Here is a 23089-nt window from a genome sequence, read left to right on the forward strand (position 1 = left end):
GTAGCTTGCTGTTTAAATGCTTGGTCCTTCAGGTCCACTTGCCAGCCAAGCTTCAAGTTCTGGATATGTGACCTCAGGCAAGTTCCTAACCTCTCTGTGCTTTTGTCTCTCATCTATCAGATGGGTGTGATTAAAGTGTTTGCCATCTTCATAGAGTGGTTGGAAGGCTACGAAAGGATAATACATGAAAATAGATGCTGTTGTTTGAGAAATAGTTAATATTTAATAAACACTAACTTCTATTCAAAGAAATTCCTTAAGAATAGTTTTTTCCTTTTTAACATTTCCTGCTCTAACTCGGTTTTCTTTTTTATTTTAGGTTCCATTTCTTGGGCGGAGAATGCATCACACGTGTCCATGCCTGCCTGGCTTGGCCTGTTCACGGACTTCGTTTAACCGATACACATGTTTAGCCCAGAAGTAATCACTTTAGAGGAGATGCTTTAAATGTGAACAGCCACACAATGTCTGTAAAGCCTGTTCACCTGTGATTGTGTCAAACAGATAATATGCCAGAAAGAAATGCTATTGCTTCCTTAGTTCTCTAAGTCACATTTCCCTCTTTGATTTTTAAATGATGTTGCACTTTTTTTTTTTTTTTGATTGAAAGGGGATTTATATTTTGAATAGAAACATAAAGTGCAGGACATTATGGAACAGTTCTCATTTCCCTGTTTGTTTTTTCATTTGGCTTTTTTTTTTTTAATGCCAATAACACCCATTTTCGCAGAAGTGCAGAGAATACAAATCTGTTATTTTGTTACAGAAATTTTTTTTCCCTAAACATACCCTGCCCCCAGCCCTGTCCCACCACACACACACATACACACACACACACCACTTGGGTCTCTTTCCTTCATTCCCCAATGAGTTTTAAGACTCTCATTTTATTGTTTGGCATTTCCCTCCCTGACCCTCTAGCATTTTAAAGTGAGGATCCATATCCTTGAGCTTGCTGGCAGAATCACTGATGAGAATCAAGCTTTTTTGCCTGATACTTAAACAGTGGAAAGAATGTGTAGTTGAACCAGATACCCTAAACTTCTCTTATAGGGAGTAGAGACGGGCTGCTCCTGAACTTTGAACCTGCTTATGTAAGTGGGTGCCAGGTCTACGGTTGACCAGTGTAAGGACAGAGAGAATGGGAAGTCAAATTAGTCTAGATTTATAGATTTGGGATTTTTTAAAAAAAAAAAAAGACATTTCCAGTACAATACTACATTTATTTCTTTTTCTTTTTATAAGGATTTTTTTTTAGCAAAAGTCTCCTAGTTAGAGATGTTCCAGAAAATGTCACTTGAAGAAGATATATTGATTTTAATCTGGCATAACACTAGTTACCATGTTAGAATCAATATTAAGTTGTCACTTAAACTTTATCTGTAACCCAAAGGTCTGTTGTAATGGATTGCCTGACACCCTGTCATTTGTATGTACCACTATTGCTGTGTAAAAATTCTGTATCAGAATGACAGTACTGTATATCATTTGATTTATTTTTAATATTATATCCTTATTTTTGTCACAGTTGTCAGTTTTTATTACAAGCGGATTTCTATATAGCCCATATTAAAAAAATGGGTAAAGACTCCAGAGTTGGTAATATAGCACTAACAGAGTGTACATTTTCCTTTTGCATACAGGAACGTTCTGTTTGCATGAGTTTTATGGTAGTACAAAAATAATGTATAAATCGGTGAGGTTTGGGGGAATGAAGGAAAATTATGACATGCATAACTGTAATCAAAATGGACTCATGGCATTTCACTGTCTTGATTCAGCAAATAGTAATGGGTGCTGACCATAAGTGGTTAGGCAGGGTGCTAGGTCCTGGCCTATGGCGATGCCTTGAAAAAAACCCAGCAAGTATTGTAAATGGATTCAAATTTGCAAATAAACAACTTCTGAAATGTGTTTAACTGACTAAAGTGGCCATGCCAACCGACTAACCCACAAAAAGTAGTTGTTCACTGTATAGTTATTTATTCAGCCAGGACTTACAGTTGCATATTATATATAACTTTTCCCCTGGGGTAAGTTTTGCTATAAGTGTATTGAATTTTGCTGTACTTAGTACCATACTTGGTCGTAGAAGGATTATTTTGGGTTCAGGTTAGTTTGCGTTCAAGAAACATTCCTTGGTGAGTTTGCCGGGGAAAAAAAGTCTTCAAGTGGAATTATGGGTAATTTTGCTCAATTTTGCTCAGTGCTGTTTTCACATAATGTTCAACACATCCTTTTAATAAGTGGTGAAAACTTGATTGGGTCAATCATCTGTTTTCCCCCAGGTTAAAAGACATGTAGCTTTTATAAAAGTTTGCTTTTATATATCAACTTGATATTTTAAATCAATACCTAAAAACTTAGACTGCGTATACACAGCCAAGAGAATATTATGTGAATTGGGTGTACAAAACTTAGAACTGTACCTACTGATGCACTACCATTCAAAGAAAAACAGAGCTTTGTCATTTGTTACCTCTCTCGTTGGTTATTATTTTTATTGAGGAGTGTGCTCTTCTATTTGGTTATTACTTTTTAACTTGTTACCAGCACTTATCAAACAGTTGTTGTAAAAAGCTTGTGGTCATGTTTCCTGGACAGTTTTTAAAATAATTGTGTGCAAAGCACTCAAAGCTTTGCGCTGTAAAGATGGTATGGTGGTGCTGTTTCTTCCAGTCCCTAGGACAAGCTCTCGTGGAAGTTGGAACTTCATAGGCCAGAATTTCTAAAAGTAAGGCAAAGTGAGAATTTATGCAAGAAAACCTAAGTCAACAATCTAGTCTGATATAAATTTTGTGAGTGGATTCCATTCTTTCTAAGGTAGAAATAGATTTTATGGCAGAAGCTACTGACCAAACTCAAGTGGATCTTTGGATTTCTTGGCAAAGAAATCCATTGACTTTCGTGAAAACGGTTCAGCCTTTTTCTTAAGAGCAGCACTTTTTAAAAATTTTATTTTAATTGGAGGCTAATTACTTTGCAATATTGTAGTGGGTTTTGCCACACATTGACATGAATCAGCCATGGGTGTACATGTGTTCCCCATCCTGAATCCCCCTCCCACCTCTGTCTCCATCCCATCCCTCAGGGTCATCCCAGTGCACCAGCTCTGAGCAGCTTGTCTCATGGATTGAACCTGGATTGGCAATCTGTTTCACATATGATAATGTACATGTTTCAATGCTATTCTCTCAAATCATCCCACCCTCTCCCTCTCCCACAGAGTCCAAAGACTGTTCTATACATCTGTGTCTCTTTTGCTGTCTTGCATATGGGGTCATTGTTACCATCTTTCTAAATTCCATGTATATGTGTTATTATACTGTATTGGTGTTTTTGTTCTGATTTACTTCACTCTCTATAATAGGCTCCAGTTTCATCCACCTCATTAGAACTGATTCAAATGTATTCTTTTTAATGGCTGAGTAATATTCCATTGTGTATATGTACCATAGCTTTCTTATCCATTCATCCGCCGATGGACATCTAGGTTGCTTCCATGTCCTGGCTATTGTAAACAATGCTGCAATGAACATTGGGGTACACATGTCTAACTGTAGAAACGTTTGTGTCAGAAGTGTTCCCCTACAAATCCTCTCATCTAACTGAAGACATCTTCCTTTCCAGCATTCAGTGTAGCCTTTTGTGGGAACTTTAGCAACCCAAATTAGTGATAGATGAAACACATAAACTTTATTCTTCCTTGGTTCTAACATCAGAAATCTCAGCCTGGCTCTCTTCTTACTTCATTTTTTAGAAGATTATAAAGTCGGGGGCCATTTTCAGGTTAAAAGCAGGATGTTTTTGCTATGCAATGAAGGTTACTGTCTAAAATTGACTAGCAACCTTTTATGATCTTTCTGTTTCAACCTATTGCATGTATTTCAGGTAATATCCTCAGAATTAATCTTTTTTTCATCCTTTGGTCCCTTCTGATTTGTTAATCCTCAGTACTCCCTTTGCATTAAAAAGAATTGCTTTTGTTCTAGTATTTTTTTTAACGTGTCCCCAAGATGATAATCCGGAGAAGGCAATGGAATCCCACTCCAGTACTCTTGCCTGGAAAATCCCATGGACGGAGGAGCCTGGTGGGCTGCAGTCCATGGGGTCACTGGGAATCGGACACAACTGAGCGACTTCACTTTCACTTTTCACTTTCCTGCATTGGAGAAGGAAATGGCAACCCACTCCAGTGTTCTTGCCTGGAGAATCCCAGGGACAGGGGAGCCTGGTGGGCTGCCATCCATGGGGTTGCACAGAGTCGGACACAACTGAAGTGACTTAGCAGCAGCAGCAGCAGCAAAATAATAATCTTTAACAGCATAACTCTTAAAGTGTATTTTCCCCTATGTCCCCCCCACCACTTTCAGAGTATACATTTCCCCAGGTTAGAGGCGCTAATTAGTGTACTGTTCTTAAGGCACCATTCTCATTTTCCATCATCTACCATCCACCATTTGGAGATTCCAATTTGACGTGTCTAAAACTGGAATGAGGTCTGGATGTTAGGATTATGTTTTTAAAGGTACTCATTTCCTTCTAAGGTGCACCCATGGCTGAGGGCCACTGACAAAGCATAAAGGAATATGTTTCTGTAGAAAAGCTACTGCTTCACTAATGCTGCTTTATGAGATGCCTGTCTAATTAGAAGCCACACGTGTAGCTTTTGTCTTTGTCTTTTCTTGCAACCCTCAAGAGTAGTTATGATCTCCAGACATAAACGAATGCATTTTCTTTTTCCTGTCCACCCCTCCCATATACTACTTCTAGAGGGAAGTTTGCAGAAGGGTCCCCCTGGAGCACTTTAGTGTCAGTTACATAGATCGTTGGAGGAGTCAATTCAAAGTTCCTTAGAATAAGATTAGGGAAGCAGGCCTGGGTCCAGCCTAGCTGGTACCTTGGCTTTCCTGCGGACACTGTGGTGGGGTGTGGGGCCCCAGCTTCTCTCTCTTACTCTTTAAACGCACCCTCCCAGGTGACTCAGCTTTTGAACCTCCAAGCAGACACTCCCCTCTACCTGTCCACTTTCCCATACATCCCAGGATTCTATTTTACTGGGCCCCTAAATCATCACAATGCTTTAGAAAGTCCAATATTGCAGCAAACTGTAACTAATCGCTCACTCTAGTAAGCATATCAATCAAACATAGGTATATCACAAAAGATTGAAAGCAAGAACGTGAAAAATCATGGTACGAGCATGATTTCTGATGATAGAATGCACTGGTTTACCTGTATTGTATACATAAAGAGCATGCATCTTTGTGTCCACAGGGGATTTTCATCCTTAACGAAGTGTGAATCGTGCCAGCCAGGCAAAACCATGGCCTGATCCTTGGAGCTGCGACTGAGAAGAATAGTTCCAGGCATTTTCTTACTGTAACACAGAGTTTCTCAACCTTGACACTTCTGACTTTCTGGGTCAGTTGAGTTTTTGTTGTGGAGCTGTCCAGCGCATTATGGAATGTTTAGAGGCACCCCTGGTTCCTGTCCTACTAGCTGATGGTAGTTCCCCTGAGTTGTGACACCCAAAAGTGTCTCTGGATATCAGCAAATGTCCCCAGGGGTTAGGGGCCGGGGTAGATTGTCTACCTGTGAGAACCATTGGTTTATCCTGAAGATATTTTGTATCTGTTTGTATAAGGTTTTGTTTCAGTATTGTACAAAATTTGAAATGACAGTATTAAAAAAAAAAAGTTAAGCCTCCCAGTGGGGTTTTACAAAATTGGTATTCTAAAAATTAAAAAGAAAAAGCCTATCATTTTGCATTCAAAGTCATGGAGAGGTAAACATTTCGTACACTTAAACAGTGTGTATACTGTTTAAAGAAATACCAGTTTTAGGTCAGCTCTTCATTTTACTGTGTTTCAAGGAAGACATTTTTATATTAAGTCACTCTTTAAAGCTTGAGGGGAAGGGTTCAGGTAAGATAATTTGAGATGTAACATTTCACATCTTCAGAGTGCACAAACTTCCACATTGTTGGAATCCACTTTTTTCTCATCTTTTTGAGAGAAATAATTTATGAAAAATATTTTTGTAGCAGAAACTCAGTGCTTCCCAGGTAGCACTATTGGTAAAGAACCCACCTGGATCAGGAAGAACCCCTGGGGCGGGGCATGACAACCCACTCCAGTATTCTTGCTGGAGAATCCCGTAGACAGAGGAGCCTGGTGGAGCTATAGTCCATAGGATTGCAAAGAGTCGGACACAACTGAAGTGACTTAGCAAGCAGAAACTCTCAAAAACTGTATAGGGCGTATTGGAGAAAATTGTGTTTTATTAAAGGTAGGTCTGAATAGCCTTTGAGAAGTTTCACAAGTGGAGTTTTCTCAGTGCAACTTGGAACAGGTCTGTCACAGGTCTGTCCCTATGGACAAGGCTGAAGTTGACATGAGTGTATGTGGTTCATTCTTCAGAGCAAACAAGCAAAACAATCACTTTTTATTATGGAATTTCTTAAACATCAACAAAATTAAGCAAAATTGTTTAAGGAAGGCCCACATCTCCATCATCTAGTGTGCGATCAACAGCAGCAACTCAACGCCAGTATCACTTCCGCTCTACCCACAGCCTACCGCACCCTCAAACTGTCACCTCTCCTGTCTTGTCTTGAAGCAAATCAGTTTGGCCCCTTCTCCATAGGGCCCATGCTGGGATAAGATGGCCACAGCCTTGCGTGTCAGCAGTAACATCAATGCTTTTTCTTTAAGGTGGCTCTCTGCTTAGATATTGCCACGGTCCTTTCACTGATCAACCTTTCCTCCTAAACATTTCCACTTAAGACATATTTTTGAAATCCCAAGTTGGAGTTTGAAATGGAAGAATAAAACATGTTCAGACCCAGGACATGGGTATATGAATAAATATTTATTCTTGTATAAATTTTTAAAAGAAAATATTTGCTGCTCAAAGTAAAAAATTTTCAGAAAAATATTTGCTAACTGTGTGTCATCACTGGGTTCTGGGAAGTTAAATGTTGTCTACAATCATTAGTCTTTCAAACAACTGATGTTAATACTCTCATTAATTTTCCTGGATTCAGTTAGAGAGGGGGAAAATCCCTGAATGGAAGTCATGGCTGGTAGACTTTAATTGTCTCCCACAATTCATTCATTCTCAAATTCTCTTTTTCTTTTCTCTCTTCCCTCTCTCTCCCCACCTCCCTCCTTTTTCTCTCTACCCTTGCCTCTTCCCCAAGAGGTTTTAGCTGGGCCACTCAATATGACATCTAGACACTGCTTTTACCAGCAGCCCTTGCCACATATGACCATATGACTGAGTTCTTAGCAATGGAATGTGGGCAGAAATGATCTGCCTTATGGGCTTAAAAGTAAATTGCACTCCATCAGGGAGATGCAGCATTGAATCTGGCTGCTTTGGAACCAGAGAGTGAAGGCAGGGCTAACCCACCAGCAGGTCGCAGAGCAACCTCCTGAGAAAGTCACCCAGCAGCCCAGAGAAGTGGTTCAGCCATTCTAATTCAGGGACTCTGCTAAAACGCTTCCACTGCCACCTTAATCAATACAAATGGAGTCATCCTTTTCAAAAGAGCAGCATTTGCTTACAGTTAAAACTTCATTCTGTGATCCTAAACACTTGGTTTCTGCGTTCTTGTGCAGTGGTTGCCCTGCCCCGCAAATTGGTTTGGAGCTTGGAGCCGATGCTGCCACACACACTGGGAGGACGTGACAAGATTGATGACCCACATCATGGTATTGCCTGGAGAGAACAGAGCAGATGTGAGTCAGGCCAGAGTGGCAACAGCAAGGCAGTTTGGTTGGTTTTAGTTTTTACTGTGACCAAGAGAGGCAGGGCTGGGTGAAAATTCCTCCCCACTGGGGCTGGCTAGCCCAGGGGTGGGGGAAAATAGAATGTAGAGTGTGAGGCTGGAGAGTGGTCAGAGTTCAAACATCCAAAGTGGAGTTTTCATCTTTATCTCAGTCCTGAAAAAAATATCATAATGAGAATCTGAAAACCAAATGGAACAAGAATCTTCAAATCAGAAATGGTTAAACTCACATTCTTTGGTCACAAGAGCATTCACATTCCACACGCTAAGAGAATGTGTAATTCTTGCTGCCTCTGTTTCAAACTCAAATATGCCATCTACCCATGAATTACGAAATTTGGGAGACAGGGAGAGTCACTGAGGCTCATTACAACAGTACATTCTCATATAACATTTAAACGAATTTAAATCTCACCAAGAGGTGCTAGAAAAAAAAAAAAAACTTAAAATGACAAGCTTTGAGTGAACAAAGCTGTTCCTCCTACTAGTAGAAAGTAAAGTCATATGCCTCTAGCAGAAGACTAATCATGCCTTTGTATAATTGTGTTCCTTTCAATAGAGGCAGGTATTAAATGTATATCTAAAAGTGTTTAATGTCATTATAAAACTTATAAAGTAACTTACAAATTAAAAAAAAAATCTTTTGTTAGACCACATGTCACCCTGCTCATAAAGGATTAGAACAATTATGCAAATCATGTTCTAGAAATAGCTCTGGTATCCCATAATTCCTCAAGCTAGATATGCAAATGAAATGGATTGTGACTGTGGGTTAAAAGCATTACACAATGTACAGTTAAACTGTTCAGTACGCCACTCTTTGGAATGAATACCCGTGACAAGGTTTCTTTCCTATTTGTTCTTCCTTTTTTCCCTTCTACTAAGAACATTGCAAATTGGTCAGGATTCAGGAAGTATAGGGGGAAAATACATGGGGGGATAAAAGGAAAAAATAAACTTGTTAAATGAAAAAGGCAAGGAAAATTTCATCTCCTCATGTATTTTAAATTTTATGATCTCTATAAAATATTTTAATAAGGCATGTATTAAGTCCGTGTTGCCACTTTAGCAATTTTTCAAAGCCTTTCAAAATTACAGCACATCTGTGTATCTTCAAGAAAATGAAACCATTTATTGCACCCTTCAGGTTCCAACACAGGTTCAAACTGGAAAACAGCGTGTGCTTCTCAGATAGCACATCCTGGCAGAAAGTTAAGATTTCCACCCTAGAGAGCAACACAGACTGGCATAACCCAGCTAATATATTGGGTGATGTTTTTAAATATATTCTCTCCTCTCAGTTTACATGTTTTCCACCTAGAGTAGGTTAGCCACTTAAAACTTAATTTATGAATGACTAAATTATTCCCCCTAGAAGCCAAGTGGTAATAGCTTTAATTTACCTGTCTCCTTAACGTTACTGAGAAATAAGAGAATTGCATTTCTGCCTTGACATTGCAACTTCAAACATTTGTGTATGTTTTCTCTGTAAAATTTGAAGTGACTTGGAGTCTTCAGGCTTTCAGATATAAATTGAAAGCTGTTTATTTATCTTAAATGCCTGCAACCAGTATAACAGGGTGAACTGAATATACTAAGACTTTTCTTCTCCTTTTCCCTTGAGCAAAAGCACAAAAATACCCTTTTGTGTAGTGGGAGCTGCTATGCCCCCTTCCTTTGGGAGGGGAGAGGAGTGGTCTTCTTGAGAGCTACCTGTTTGGTTTCTACTCAGGTCTGATATTTTTAATCTAATCTGCTGACTCTCCCTGCAAAAAAATTTTATGTAACAAACTTGCTCCATTACAACAACCACATCCCTTACTGGCCCTTGAGCATTCACATAGAATTGGAATGGAAAACTGTGAAGAGAGAATTCATGTGGTTTTATTTCCCTTAGAGAAATTTATTTTGAAAATGGACCCCAGAGTGAGGAGAATATGGGATTCAGAAAGTTGGAGAAGATGCAAAATTGACAAATTTTTTTCCATCTTATGATTTTTTTCCCCCACTTCCCTCATTGAGCAACCAGAGATAGACTGCCTTAGGGCCCTTTCTGGGCAATTGGCTATGAGGTCTTGTTATCCCAAGCTTTTTAACTAGATCTCTCTTCTGGTATAAATTATGTTCTGCCTTGATTTATGGTTTGAGGCACATTTGCCAGGTTTCTCCAGTTAGCTTGCTACCTCATCAGCAAGAAAATTGGACTTTTCTTATCTCCATGTTTCCCTGCATTGCCCAAAACAGAAACCAGCTTCTTAGAGGCTTGTAATACCTATGGATTAGATGGATTCATTCAGGTGGTTTTCCAGATTGCTACTACTAAATTTATCATATCAAAAGCTTAAAAATATACTGATCATGGTAACAGTTTTTATAAAATGCAATTAAATAGAACCAGTCTTGTAATAGGTATTTAAAAAAATCTTCCAGATTTATTTCAACCTAAGAGATAGTCTAATCTAGTTTATTATTTTTTCCAGAGCCAGATTAATCTAACAGCTAACAACAGGCTGAATGATCTGATAATTGGAAATGTGAATAAATGAGTCTAATTTTTTAAAATTTGTGAATACAATTCCAGGATATCAGGCATATCTGTCAAGGGAGTGGAGAGGATAGAGTTGTTTTAAGTATTGTTGAAGTTAATTGTTGCTTCAGATGACAGGCTTTCAGAATATTAGTGCCTAAAGCAATAGCAGCATTTTTTTGAAGACCAAAAATCTAAAATCTAGAGACATGAGGTTGCTTCTTTGGGTAAGTAGCTCAACAATGTTAAATTAGATATCTGCTCTTTTTATCTTTCAGGTCTGCTCTTTTCACCATGTTGACAGTATCTCTTCTCATGGTTGCAAGAATGCTGCTATGGCTCCAAGCATCACATCCCCAGCAAAAATATACCAAAAGGAAGGAAAAGGAAGGGCAAGAGGGCTCTGTTCTTGGGATGAATTAGACCCCAAAAGTCTTGTCCAAGTTGAAGAAAAAGCGTAAAGAACTCCTTGGACTTAGATCAAATTTGCTTTTAATTCTTTTTACTCCAGAAACAGCTATTGAGAATAAACTATGCAAAAAGTATTGTTATGGGTCTAGAATATTAATGGGTAGAGACAGTTTCCCATTACTTCCTTTACCCCTCCCAGAGAAAGTCTTCAAGTTCAGTGGTCGTGGAAGGTCACACAGAGGGACACATCTACCAGGGGATTGAAAAATGGTATATTGGGTCTGCCACATTTTATAATTTCACCCGCCTGAAGTCACAGACAGCTTGAAATGCCAGGAAGCCAGGAAGCCTACTACTCAGTCCACTGTGGCACTCAGATCTAATGACTGTGTTTGGAGACTTAAAAATCTTTTAGGACCTGCATGGGGACAACATCTCTCTCTATATAGAGGTTGTTGTTGTTCAGTCATGAAGTCATGTCGAACTCTGTGACCCCATGAACTGCAGCATGCCAGGTTCTCTGTCCTTTACTATCTCATGGATCTTGCTCACAGTCATGTCCATCTAGTCGGTGATGCCATCCAACCATCTTTTCCTCTGTTGTCCCTTTCTCCTCCTACCTTCCACTTTCCCCACTATCAGGGTCTTTTCCAGTGAGTTGGCTCTCTGCATCAGGTGGCCAAAGTATTGGAGTTTCAGTTTCAGCATCAGTCCTTCCAATGAATATTCAGGACTAATTTCCTTTAGGATTGACTGGTTTGATCTCCTTGCAGTCCAAGGGACTCTCAAGAGTCTTCTCCAGCACCACAGTTCGAAGGCATCAATTCTTCATCCCTCAGCCTTTTTTATTGTTCAGCTCTCACATCCGTACATAACTACTGGAATAAACCATAGCTTTGGCTATATGGAGGTTAGTTCACCCTTTATGTCTGAAAGCTCACCCTATATGTTTGAAAACTTAACAGCAGTTGAGTTGGGGAAAGAGGGAGTAAGGACTTTGGACACAAGAAACAATGCATGGAAAGCAAGTTGGTGTGACCCAGTTTGATCTGTTCAGAGCACTGCCAGTGACTTGGACTGGCCGGGTCTCAGGCCTGAGCAGGGAGTGGGAGGAGGTGAGACCAGCAGGGGAGTCGGGAGCCTCGGGATGCACCAGGATGCAGGGAGGTATACACCGCGCACCACGAGAGCCCAGCAGAGTGGTGAATGGGCCAAGAAGGCCTTCCAGAAATCTTGGATCTGAGTCCAGCACAACCCTGACGTTTACCCAAGACCAAGGGTACAGCTGTACAGGTCAGTTCTGCTCGCACCATCCCAGTTATCAAATATTGTGAATATTGCCTCTGCCCAAGAGGAGTTGGTGAGGGATTCCCCACACAGAGAAGAGGGACGGGCTTCCTAGTTAGAATTTATACAAAGGCAACCAGAGAAGGGAGAAATGGAAATACAAGGGGAGGATGAGGCCAGAGTGGTGGAGGGGCCAGACCGCAGTAGGCTGCCTGTGGCAGACCAGAAATTTGCACTTGAGCCTATGGGTCATAGAAAGACAGTGAAGAGTAGAACCAATCCTACCGACCCAGTGATCCCTTCCTGAACCGGGGATCTTGAACCTCTTACAGGCAGGGGACTTGAGGATGTAGATGACTGATGATGAAACCAAAGGCTTGGCAGAAGTGCTTGTGTCATTTTTTCTTCCTTTCCAAAGGAGGGAGAAAGGAAGGAAAAAAGAGAAAGGGAAGGAAAGGAAGAAAATAAAAGAAATGGGAGAAGAGGAGGAATAAGAGAGGGAGGAGGGAAAGCAAGAAGAGGAAAAAGGGAAGAAAGGAAAGGGAAGGAAAAAAGGTAGAAACCAGTACAGCAAGACTGACAAGATTTGGCAAAACTTGGCTGAATAGTGGAAATGGAGATTCCTATTTATTATTATGATTATTAATTTGTTCTTTGCTTCTGCATTTTACTTGAGATACTTCATTTTAAAAAAAATGAATGGTCAGGTGGAAATCTAAGTAGATAGAAGTCTTTCTGCAAAGTGATCTGACCATATGGTATCAAAAGACCTAAAAATGCTCACTTTTGACCCAAGAATTCCATGCCAGGATACCCAGAGAAAGATTTATAGACAAGCCATTTATTTTCTTTTGCTTCAAGTATAGACATAACTCATTTGTTTCACTCAGGGAGGAGCGGGAGCGTTTATGCTAAATAAATTTTTCAATTAAATGAACTATTTTAATGGAAAGTGAAGTGAAATCGCTCAGTTATGTCCAACTCTCTGTGGATCCCATGGACGGAGGAGCCTGCTAGGCAAGCTCCTCCAGGCAAGAATACTGGTGTGGGTTGCCATTTCTTTCTCCAGGGGATCTTCCCGACACAGGGATCGAACCCAGGTCTCCTGCACTGCAGACAGACTCTTTACCATCTGAGCCACCACGGGCTCCTATGTTAATGGAAGTCTTCCCCAAATACATTGTACCTATCCTGGTACAATGAGTATTCTGAAACACAACTAACCTTTTCCTGATGATTTTTTTATTAATGTGAATTAATAATCAAAGTACAGGCTTAATAAATTCAATGTTGAAAATAGCTCTTGAGGTGCAAGGGGATTTTTGCTCCTGCACAGTATTCCCCTGGAAAGCTAATTTCTCTGCCTCTCTTGGTTCTTTCTTCTTCCTTTACAGTTGGCTGTCATTTCTCACTACCTGTCACCTGATTCCTCATTAGAAATCTGTCATCCAATCAGAACAAAGCAAAACACAACCAGATCAAGTTTGTACACATGGTAAATCCATGTTCGAGCAGAGGCCTGCAAGTCTGCCTCCAACTTTTGGGAATCTTCTTAAAAATGCTTTTTTCTGGGCCCCATCTCAACTCCTAGTAAGCATCTCTGGACCCTGCAAGTACTTAAGGTAGTTATTATTATGAATGTTAACATTTGAGAATCCCTGAGTTATAGATTCTCCTGTGAAAAAAATACCATGCACTCAAGGCCATATAAAGCCCACAGGATGTCTCTGTACCCTTGAGCTACTTGCCTATGGGGTCCCACAGGAGTTAGCAGTCCTGTGACGGACTGGTTCCTGTGCCATGGCAGGTGCTAAAAGTTCTGAATATCACATGGGCTTAGTGACTTCTAGTTTTTGAGCTTGGATCACTTAGGTGGGTGGAGGGTTGGATAAGGAGATATGTACTTTTTGGACCTGACTTTAGGTAAGCCGAGATATCTGATGAGTAGCCCCTGGGTAATTAATGTCTACCTGGTCTATGATCTGGGGAGAGATAGGCTAATTATTACTCATGTCTTCCAAATATGAGACTCTCTGCATAGACTGATTGATATTTACAGAAAAAAATAAAATAATGCTGACCATTCACCTGAGATAAGCCGGCCACACCCGCTTATGACTTAATCCATCTTGGACTGAATATTTAATAGTTTACATTATGCCCAATTGAAATTTCAATATATTTACTGCACCTATGTTATTATTTTCTCAAAGTGATTACTCTGCTCATACTCATGTTTTATAGATTCATTAAAAAGTTCTAAAACTATATATATACTGTTTCTTTCCTTTAAGAGAAGATCTGCAGATTTTTTATGTTGCATTTTAAGTAAACAAGCCTCTAAATGTCTTTGAAATTACGGTGAACCAAACAGTATGCACTAAAAGGATAATAGAACATGAGTACCTTATTTAGAGGGATAATACCACCTGTCACAGTCTCAAACAGCAACAAAAACCCACTCCAGAATGAAAATACTGGTATATTTATATAATGCAAAGAGAAATACAGATATAAACCCTCAAAACGGAAGATACATTGATAAAAATGTAGCATTGTAAGCGAAAAAATATTGTACAGTACTTGCAGAATTTATCTTTCAATTTAAGGTTACAATGTGCCTAACAAATAAGTAGTACTTAAAATTATAGTTTTCATTATTAATTTAAAATAACCATCAGGAGAACAGCACAGCTTAACCTAGCAAACATTTTAAGGAAATGCTTTGTCTCACAGAAGTAGAGTATCATTATAGTCCATCCATTTATACCATGAACGAAAGAAGAACAATTTTCAAAGTGGAAATCAGTTTCATAAGACAGAATAAAACTGGGCTCCTCAAAGCAAAAACTGTTTCCATAAAGTTTTTTAATTTTTATTGGCCAAAAATACCTGAACAGTTTTGATGTCGTACTCTGCTTGTCTCGGAGAGCCCTCCCAATCCATCAACCACAATCAGTACATACAAAAACATGCAATACTGTTATTTTCTCCACACCATTACTAACCAAAACACTTTTTACTCTTTTGAAAGGTGCAATTTTACAGAAATGTTGCCACTCAAGATTGGTATAATACAGAGAGCAGTTTGTCACTGATGGGCATTTCCTAGTGTATAAAGCAAGGTAGGAAACAAATCTTACTTGTGTTGTTACCTATTAAAAATGACTTCCTTGCTACTCTCTCCCATCTCTGCTCTTTAAATTCACTATCAATACTGATCAAAGTTCTCAACGCCTTCCAATGAACCAGAGCAGTCCAGCTGACCCCAGGCCGGCAATTCAGAGGGAACTCGAGACAACTTTCCCTCTGTCTCCTGCTTCCAACAGAAGACCCTCAAGAAATCGAACTGGTGAAGCCCCTCTGGGTTCCTCTACTTCACTGCAAAATGTAATGCCACTTGAGGTTGTCAAAAATAGCTTCTGTAGAAAACTGGCCATGGTCTTTAGGAAAGGTTGCATGAAGAAAATTAGCATTTAAAAAAAAAGAAAAAAGAGTAACACATGGCATAAAAGACATCAGTATAAGTACAAAGACTCCAGGACCTACTGTCAGGATGAAAATATATTTAGGAGGACAATCGCAGGAGCTGGGGTGGGGCTGGGACTTCGAAACCCTACCCCTGTACAATTGGAGTCTGTACAATCCAAGTGATGATGCACTTCGAGAGTCGTTTTCAAGGCAGCGTAGAAAATTAAAAAGGGGGCCGAAGGGGCAGAAAAGACGTCACTGTCCAAGCCAAAGAGAGAGGCCGGGCTGGGGTGCAGGTGGTGGTAGGGCCACTTATAAACCGATGCCTTTCAAGTCGCAGGGGAGGGTGGCCTGGGTGGCCTGGGGGCTCTGGCAGCAGGGGAACTGGGCGCGGAAGCAGTCCCTGAGCTCCCTGTTGAAGAGGAAGCACACGACGGGGTTGATGCCGGCCTGCGCGAAGGTCAGCCACACGGAGGCCGTCAGGTAGGCCTGGGGGACGGCGCCGGGCCGCACCAGGACCCGCAGGTAACTGGCCACGACGTAGGGCCCCCAGAGGAGCAGGAAGAGCAGCGTGACGGCGTAGAACATCTTGCACAGCCTCTTCTCTGTCTTGAACTCCTCGAGCACGAGGAGGCGGCGCGCGCCACGACCTGGCCCGGCCGGCCGGATGCCCACGAGTGCCGGCGGCGTGGGCCCGCGGCCGAAGCCGGCCGTCCAGTTGGCGGCCGCCTGGCCGGTGGCGCCGGGGCCGTGGAAGGTCCAGTCGTGGCTGACGGCGGGCACGAGGCGCGCGGGCCGCATCTTGCGGCGGTCGTGGATGAAGAAGAGCAGGCGGAGGTAGACGAGGTGCGTGGCGCCCACCACCACGGCCAGCAGCAGCAGGAAGCCCAGCGCGCCCGGGGCGCCGTCGGGCCGCTGCTCCAGGGCGCACGGCGCGTCCTCGTCGTCGCCGCCGCCGCCGCCGTCCAGCACTGGCGGGAAGGCCGCGGCCAGCGCCAGCGCCCAGGCGGCGCACACCAGCATGGCGGCGCACGGCCAGCCGGCCAGGCGTTCGGCGTAGAAGCGGTGGTGCGCGATGGCCAGGTAGCGGGTGACGCCCACGCCGAGCAGCAGGAAGGCGGCGTGGAAGCAGAAGAGCGCGGCCAGGAAGGCGAGCAGCTTGCAACCCAGCGCGCCCGGCGGCGCCCCCGCGGCGGCCGCGGCCCGCCGCGCGGCCAGCATGACGGCCGGGAGGCAGGCGAGCGCGCGCAGCCCGTCGGCCAGACACAGGTCGAGCAGCAGGTAGTACGGGGCGCGGTGCAGGCTGCGCTCCCGAACGATGAGCAGCGCGAACAGCACGTTGCCCGCCAGGCTTACGCACAGCAGCAGGCTGAGCGTGGCCAGCTTGAGGCCCAGGGCGGCCGCCTCCCCACCGCCGCCGCCTCCGCCGCTGCCCGGTTCGCTTGCGTTCGCCATCGCGGCCTCCCCGGGCCGGGCGCCGCGCTCCGCTCCGGGGCCGCCCCCGGCCTCTCCGCTCTGCAGGCCTGCCTGCCGACCGGGGCTCGGCCACCTGCGAGGGTCCCCGGCGAGCTCCCGGGCCGGCGGGGCTCAGCCCCCGCCCGGCTGACCCCTCCTCGGCTCCCCGAGCTGCCGCCGCGCCGCCGCCATCTCAGGAATGGTGCGCGCAGGAGGCGACGGCCACTCCCTGCGCCTCGGGCGCCGCGGGCTTCACTGCGGACCGGGCCGCGCCGCCGCCCGCAGCCTCCTGCATCCTTCTCCTCCTCCTCCTCTTCCTCCGCTGCCGCCGCCGCCGCGCCTCTGGGTTCTGCCCCCCGCCGCCGCCGCCGCTGCCGCCGCGGAGCCCCCTCCCCTCCGCCGGAGCGCGCCGCGTGGCCGCCGCCGCCAGCCCCGCCGAGGCATCCCGCGCCGCCCGGGCCGGGCTGGGCTGGGGGCGCCGCCGCCGCAGCTGCGGGGCCGGGAGGCGGCCGGGAGGGAGGCAGGGCCCAGGACGCGAGGTGGCGACAGGTCGCGTTTGGCCCCAGGTAACGGGGTCCTGCGGCGGCGCCCGGCGCCCGCCCTGGGGTCACGGTGGCCGTGCGCGGGGTGGCGGGGGGAGCTTGCCTGGGATGCTAAGGTCGGGAGGCCTCGTGTATTGGGGCGGGGGCGGTGGACAGGAGGATCTAGAATGAACTCTCTACCCGCAAGCTGATAGTGATTAAGAGTCGTCACCATCATCTTCACCGCAGCCCTGTAACCTCTAGTATTCAGGTCAGCACTGGTGTGGGTGCTGATGTTCTGGGGAGCTCTACCAGCGTTATCTTCCTCCGTGTTCACAGTAACGACAAAGTTGGTTCTATTCTTAAACCCACTTTCTGTCTGAGGAAGCAGGGGCTTGGAGGTCAAGGGAGTTGAGAGCTGGAAAGTGGTAGAGCTGAGATTCAGATTTCACTCAACCTGATGTCCAGGGCTGGACTGAGCGACTCTGAAGACTACCCTGCTCTCTGCCTCTTTCGTGGTCCCAGCGAAGACTTTTGCTAGGGATAAGAAATTCAGCGTTTTCCCTTAAGTGATTTGGAAGGTTAATCTCACGCTGCCTTCCTCCCAGGATATGAGTTTTCTGGGTTAGCCTGAAAGGCAGCCTGTTCCTGTCCTCAGCTGCTCCAGATTCACTCCCGTCTTTGCAGGGGCTCTTCCCTCTGCCCGGGCCAGCCCCTCAACAGGTTCCCCATCGTCTGGGCCATTCTTCTGCCCAGGCTAGCTTACCCTGTACCACTGCCCATTCATTTCCTTATTAGCGCTTAATATTTATCATTAATGTTGCAACTAATTTCTAAGCTTCCGGAACACAAGGGACTGTGTCTGATTTTTTCTAACTCTGTATCCCCAATGGTTGGGATGGAGGAGCCAGAATTAAGACATAGGTTCTTTCTTAGGTACACTCATGGGTTGTTTTGTTTTGTTTTTTGCTTTTATGCGGAATATTATTTATTGACATGGCTGGCACCTTGGCATTTCCAGGATGATACAAGATCATAGAGAGCCTTGTCAGGCTAAAGAGTCTAAACTTTAGTCTGTAGGCAGTCAGGAACCCTTGGAGGTTTTTGAGGAAAGTGGCATGATACAAAAACTGCTGATGTGCATCAGGAGGATGATTTTGGCAGTGGTTTTTAAGAGGAATGACTGAGCAGAGTCAGTAGGTCTAGTCCAGAGCCTTAGACTCAGTGAGCACAGAAATCACTGGGGATACTGTATGATTCAGGAGATCTGGCTGGGGCAGAAGAGGCTGCCTTTCTAATAATTTCCTAGGCAACACTAATGCTTCTCATCTACAGACCACACTTGGAATAGTAAGCACCTTGAGGGCCTTTGACCTTTTGTAAAAATCTAAATGATGGCCAACGAGGGCATGACTTAGGGTCTCTAAGTGGCCAGGGATGAGTGGCTGACCAGGCAGGTCTACAAATATTTGATTTGTTTATAGACAATAGGAGTAGATTTTGATGGTATTTTGGTCAGGAATTACATTTTGATAATAGTAGCTAAAAAATGTACAGGAGTTTATTTTCCTCATGAAACAAGAAGTCTGGAGGTCAGTGGCTGCTGACATTGAATTACTGGCTGAAGGACTAAGTCTCTGAAAACCTTTTAGCCCTTTCCTCGTGATCAATAGGCTGTTGACACCCCAGCCATTCCCTCAGCATTCCAGGCAGAAGGAAGGAAAAGCAAAGAAGACCAAAAGTGTTCCTGCCATATAAGTGGGTCCCCTCTGAAGTTTTCTAGAAGGCTTACATGATGACAGACAAGTCAGTGGTTACCACTATCAGCATAGGATACTGGGGAATGATTTCGCTTTTTAATTTTTTGAGCCAGACACATAGCTGCAGAGAATGAGATCCAGCCTTGATGTGGACATTTGCACTTGGGCTGCATTGCCCAGAGGAAGGGATGCCTTCTTTTAATGCACACAAAGTCACCAGCTCCAGTTCCTTTATGACAGTGTTACTGGGAGCCTGTGTTTACTGAACACATGCTGTGTGCTGTGCAGTATGCTGAATATGTGATGTGTGTTATCTCTTATAATTATGATAAGGGCCATTTGTGGTAGATACTACTATGGTTACCATATTGTAGATGAGACAGAGTGGGTAAATAACCTGTTCAGGCTTTCACCAAAAGTAAGCGTAAGACCTGGGATTGGAAGAGAGAGTGTTTGACTCTAGAGCCCGTGCTCATAACCAGCGTATGTAATGCCCGTTCATCGTAATGGCAAAGAAAGTTATTAACTTTCTAAAAACAAGCAGCCTACTGATATTCATGTCCAGGTGTGCGTGCATGCTTAGTTGCTTTGGTATTGTCTGGCTCTTTGTGACTCTTTGGACTTTAGCCCGCTAGGCTCTTCTGTCCATGGATGCTCCAGGCAAGAATACTGGGGTGGGTTGCCATTTCCTTCTCCAGGGGATCTTCCTAACCCCAGGGTTCAAACCTGGGTCTCCTGCATTGCAGGGAGATTCTTTACTGCTGAGCCACCAGGGAAGCCCAATGTTCATAGACATAGAACTAAAGCCCCTTCAAAGAGGGGAGAGATTTCAAAACCATCTAATACAGCATTTGGATTGTGTAAACTGATACATGACTTAGTGTGCAGTACAATCCAGGTATTCTTGCTCCTCGGTTAGTACCCTTCCCACGTCGATGAAATCTTCACATATAATGAACACATGACATTTCACTAAACCTCTTGGAATCTCAAATGTTCCCACTTATAAAAAGAGAAATTGGACCAAATGATTTCTGAGGGTCCTCACCTCTGAGGTGTAGTGTGTATATGAGAAAATGTAAATTAAGTGTTTGTATGATCCTGAGTGCTAAGAGATTTGTTTTTCAGAAATGGACCCGAAAAAAAAGACATTAGTTCCCTATAATTTAGATTTCTCTGGTGTTTCATACTTCTCTCTGTGACTTAATGTACTTCTCTTTGGGATTTGGTTTAGTCATCTACCCAGCTTCAAGTAGCCCAAGCAGCTGTAGAAAATATAAAAATCGTGACTCTCAAAGCATTTATATGCCTGCTTCTTTCATTGTCACCGTTTGTTCGGAAGATTAATACTTAAGGAAGAACTATTAACATTTCGTCGCTGGAATCAACTACTTTCCTTTTATTGTTTCTAGGAAGCTTCACACAAGAATTTAAAATACTTTCTTAGGTACCAAGTTGAATTGAATGCCAGCATCTCAAAGCATAATAGCTATGTGGGATTTTTCACTATAAGAAAAATTTTGCTTATAACATTATTTTTCCTTTGTCCATAGATAGAAAAGTTGAGATTTCCACCCCAAATTAGCTCTGTTGCTTCTTTGCTGCACAGATAGATGTTGTGTGCGGTAATGGAAATCAGCTGTTTGGAAGACTAGTTGACAGGCCTTGACAGATTCAGTCAAGGCCACAGTTCCCATAATTATGGGAGATTGTTTGGCTGACATCTTCTGTCCAGCCTCAGGCTTCTGGCTTCTAGTCATCTGCCAAGGCACGCTGAACATCAAGTTAGAGAAAGTTGGTTTGACTTAATTGCATCTCAACTCTTAGAAAACATGAACCGAAGTCTGTGCCCAGTTGGTATTGAGTGTTCAGAGGATAGCCATCAGTTTGGCCTCTTCATGGGAGTCAGTTCTGACTTCAAGACTGAAAACGAGCTTGGGGTTAAGTATACCTTAGTTCATATCCCAGTCCCACTAATTATTAGCATGTATCCTTAGGAGCTTCCCTGGTGGCTTAGATGGTAAAGAATCTGCCTGCAGTGGCTTCTGTGGTGGTTCAGTGGTAAAGAATCCACTTGCCATGCAGGAGATGCAGGTTCTTTCCCTGGATTGGAAAGATCCCCTGGAGGAGGAAATGGCAATCCACTCCAGTATTCTCACCTGGGAAATCCCATGGACAGAGGAGCTTGGTGGGCTATAGTCCATGGGGTCACAAAAGAATTAGACACAACTTACAGAGTAAACAACAACAGCAACATCCTTAGGCAAGTCCTTTACCTCCTTTGAACCTCAAAGGCCTTTATCAGGGAAGGCTGCATTACATTCAGTCCATTTACAAAAAGAGTGTAATACAAAGTGTTCACCCAGATGGTGTGTAATAAGTGGTAAATACATTTTTTGCTCTTGTGTGCGTGCGTACTCAGTCGTGTCTGACTCTCTGCAACCCGATGTACTGTAGCCTGCCAGGCTCCTCTGTCCATGGAATTTTCCAGGCAAGAATACTGGAGTGGGTTGCCATTTCCTCCTCTAGAGGATATTCCCGACTAGGATAGAACCCATGTCTGCTACATCTCCTGAAGGAGCAGGTGGATTCTTTACCGCTGCGCCACCTGGGAGACCTTTTTTACTCTTACCAGACTATAAATGCCTTAGCTAACCATGGCTTGACTGACTTTTCTATTCTCCACCTCAACCTAGCTTAGGAGGATGCTGTATATAATCTTGATATTTGTGTGGCAGGTGTGAATGTCAGTCCATAAAATCAAGGGTGCCAGAAATGCATCTGCTTCATAGAAATTTAATTTCTGACTGAGTTACCGTTTTTCCTTGATGGTGCAGAAAAAGAATGGAACCTTACTGTTTCTGGGGCTTCATCAAGGACCTTTACTTCTTCAGGATGTGCTATAATTCTAGGCTGGCACCCAGATTGCCCAGCACACAGTCGTTCGGGGTAGTGTGTGCATATGTGTGGGAGGAAGTGATGTTTCATCACTTTGTTTCTGTCCTTGTAAGCCATTTTGGTTTGGTGGTTCTTAGCTGCCTCATGTCAGATTTGGGGTATGAGAATCTGGAATAGTATTGTGTTAGTTGCCTCTCAGCACTACATGTGGGAAACCTCATACAAATGCGCCCTCTGTCAATGCTCTCTCTCCTCCCTTCTGCCTTCATCTCTGGGGACTGCCTGTCTACTCCAGCACTGGAGAGTACTGTTCCTTCTTGTTTTTCTGGGCAGTATAATTGATCGGTTCTCCTGGGAATTGGTGGTCCCGGAAAAGTTAGGAAGCTACCTTCTGTAAACCTCTCCTTGGCAAGGAAGCCCTGGACCCTGGTATGTGCTTCAGTGAGGGGAAGGATAGGGAAAAAGAGAGGAAGAAAAATTATCAGATCCTATCTCAAAATACTGTCCTTGCTGTGTATGTTTGTTAAATGAATGACTGAAGATGTCATTTTGGCATATTGTCATGGCATATTGTCACACTTCTAATAAGCAAAATATATTTTAATGAAAGCTCTTTTAACATTTCTCGTCACATGCAAAGAATGATGTTGGACCCTTGTGTGTGTGTGTGTGTGTGTTAGTTGCTCAGTCATGTCCAACTCTTTGTGACCCCTTGGACTGTAGCCCGCCAGGCCCCTCTGTCCATGGAATTCTCCAGGCAAGGATACTGGAGTGGGTTGCCATTCCCTTCTCTAGGAGATCTTCCCAACCCAGGGATCAAACCCTGGTTTCTGGCATTGTGGGCAGATTCTTTACCATCTGAGCCATCAGGGAAGCCCTCGGATAAGGCTGGACCCTTACCTCTCACCATATACAAAGGTTAACTCAAAAGGGATCATAGACATAAATGTAAGAGCTATAAAAC

General features: G+C 43.7%; 3 protein-coding genes across 8 annotated transcripts in view; 2 read left to right on the plus strand and 1 right to left on the minus strand.

Annotated features, from left to right (window-relative positions):
- PROK2 (prokineticin 2) overlaps positions 1 to 10867 on the plus strand; it is a 152143-nt gene extending 141276 nt beyond the window's left edge. For 2 of the 5 annotated variants that reach the window (XR_015151295.1, XR_015151294.1), the window contains exons 3-5: positions 5278 to 5424; positions 7626 to 7745; positions 10601 to 10867. Coding sequence is in view for 2 of the 5 variants with exons in the window: in XM_086366832.1 (XP_086222958.1) it covers positions 320 to 424 (105 nt within the window). In the remaining 3 variants the exon portion in view is untranslated. Of the gene's footprint in view, positions 1 to 319; positions 5729 to 7625; positions 7746 to 10600 lie in introns of those variants that run through there. The other 3 variants (XR_015151293.1, XM_086366833.1, XM_086366832.1) reach the window with 3 other exon arrangements.
- A 3617-nt stretch (positions 10868 to 14484) lies between these two features.
- Positions 14485 to 16946, minus strand: GPR27 (G protein-coupled receptor 27). The gene has a single exon (XM_086366787.1). The coding sequence runs from the start codon at positions 16944 to 16946 to the stop codon at positions 15804 to 15806; it is 1143 nt and encodes a 380-aa protein (XP_086222913.1). The 3' UTR covers positions 14485 to 15803.
- Positions 16489 to 23089, plus strand: part of EIF4E3 (eukaryotic translation initiation factor 4E family member 3) — a 73273-nt gene continuing 66672 nt past the window's right edge. For both annotated transcript variants that reach the window (XM_086366783.1, XM_086366784.1), the window contains exon 1: positions 16489 to 17512. The gene's annotated coding sequence lies outside the window, so the exon portion shown is untranslated. The remainder of the gene's footprint in view (positions 17513 to 23089) is intronic.

The sequence above is a fragment of the Bos grunniens genome, chromosome 22 (assembly GCF_055505025.1).
Source record: "Bos grunniens cultivar Pamir isolate PY7600 chromosome 22, Bosgru_T2T1.0, whole genome shotgun sequence".
Taxonomy (NCBI): domain Eukaryota; kingdom Metazoa; phylum Chordata; class Mammalia; order Artiodactyla; family Bovidae; genus Bos; species Bos grunniens.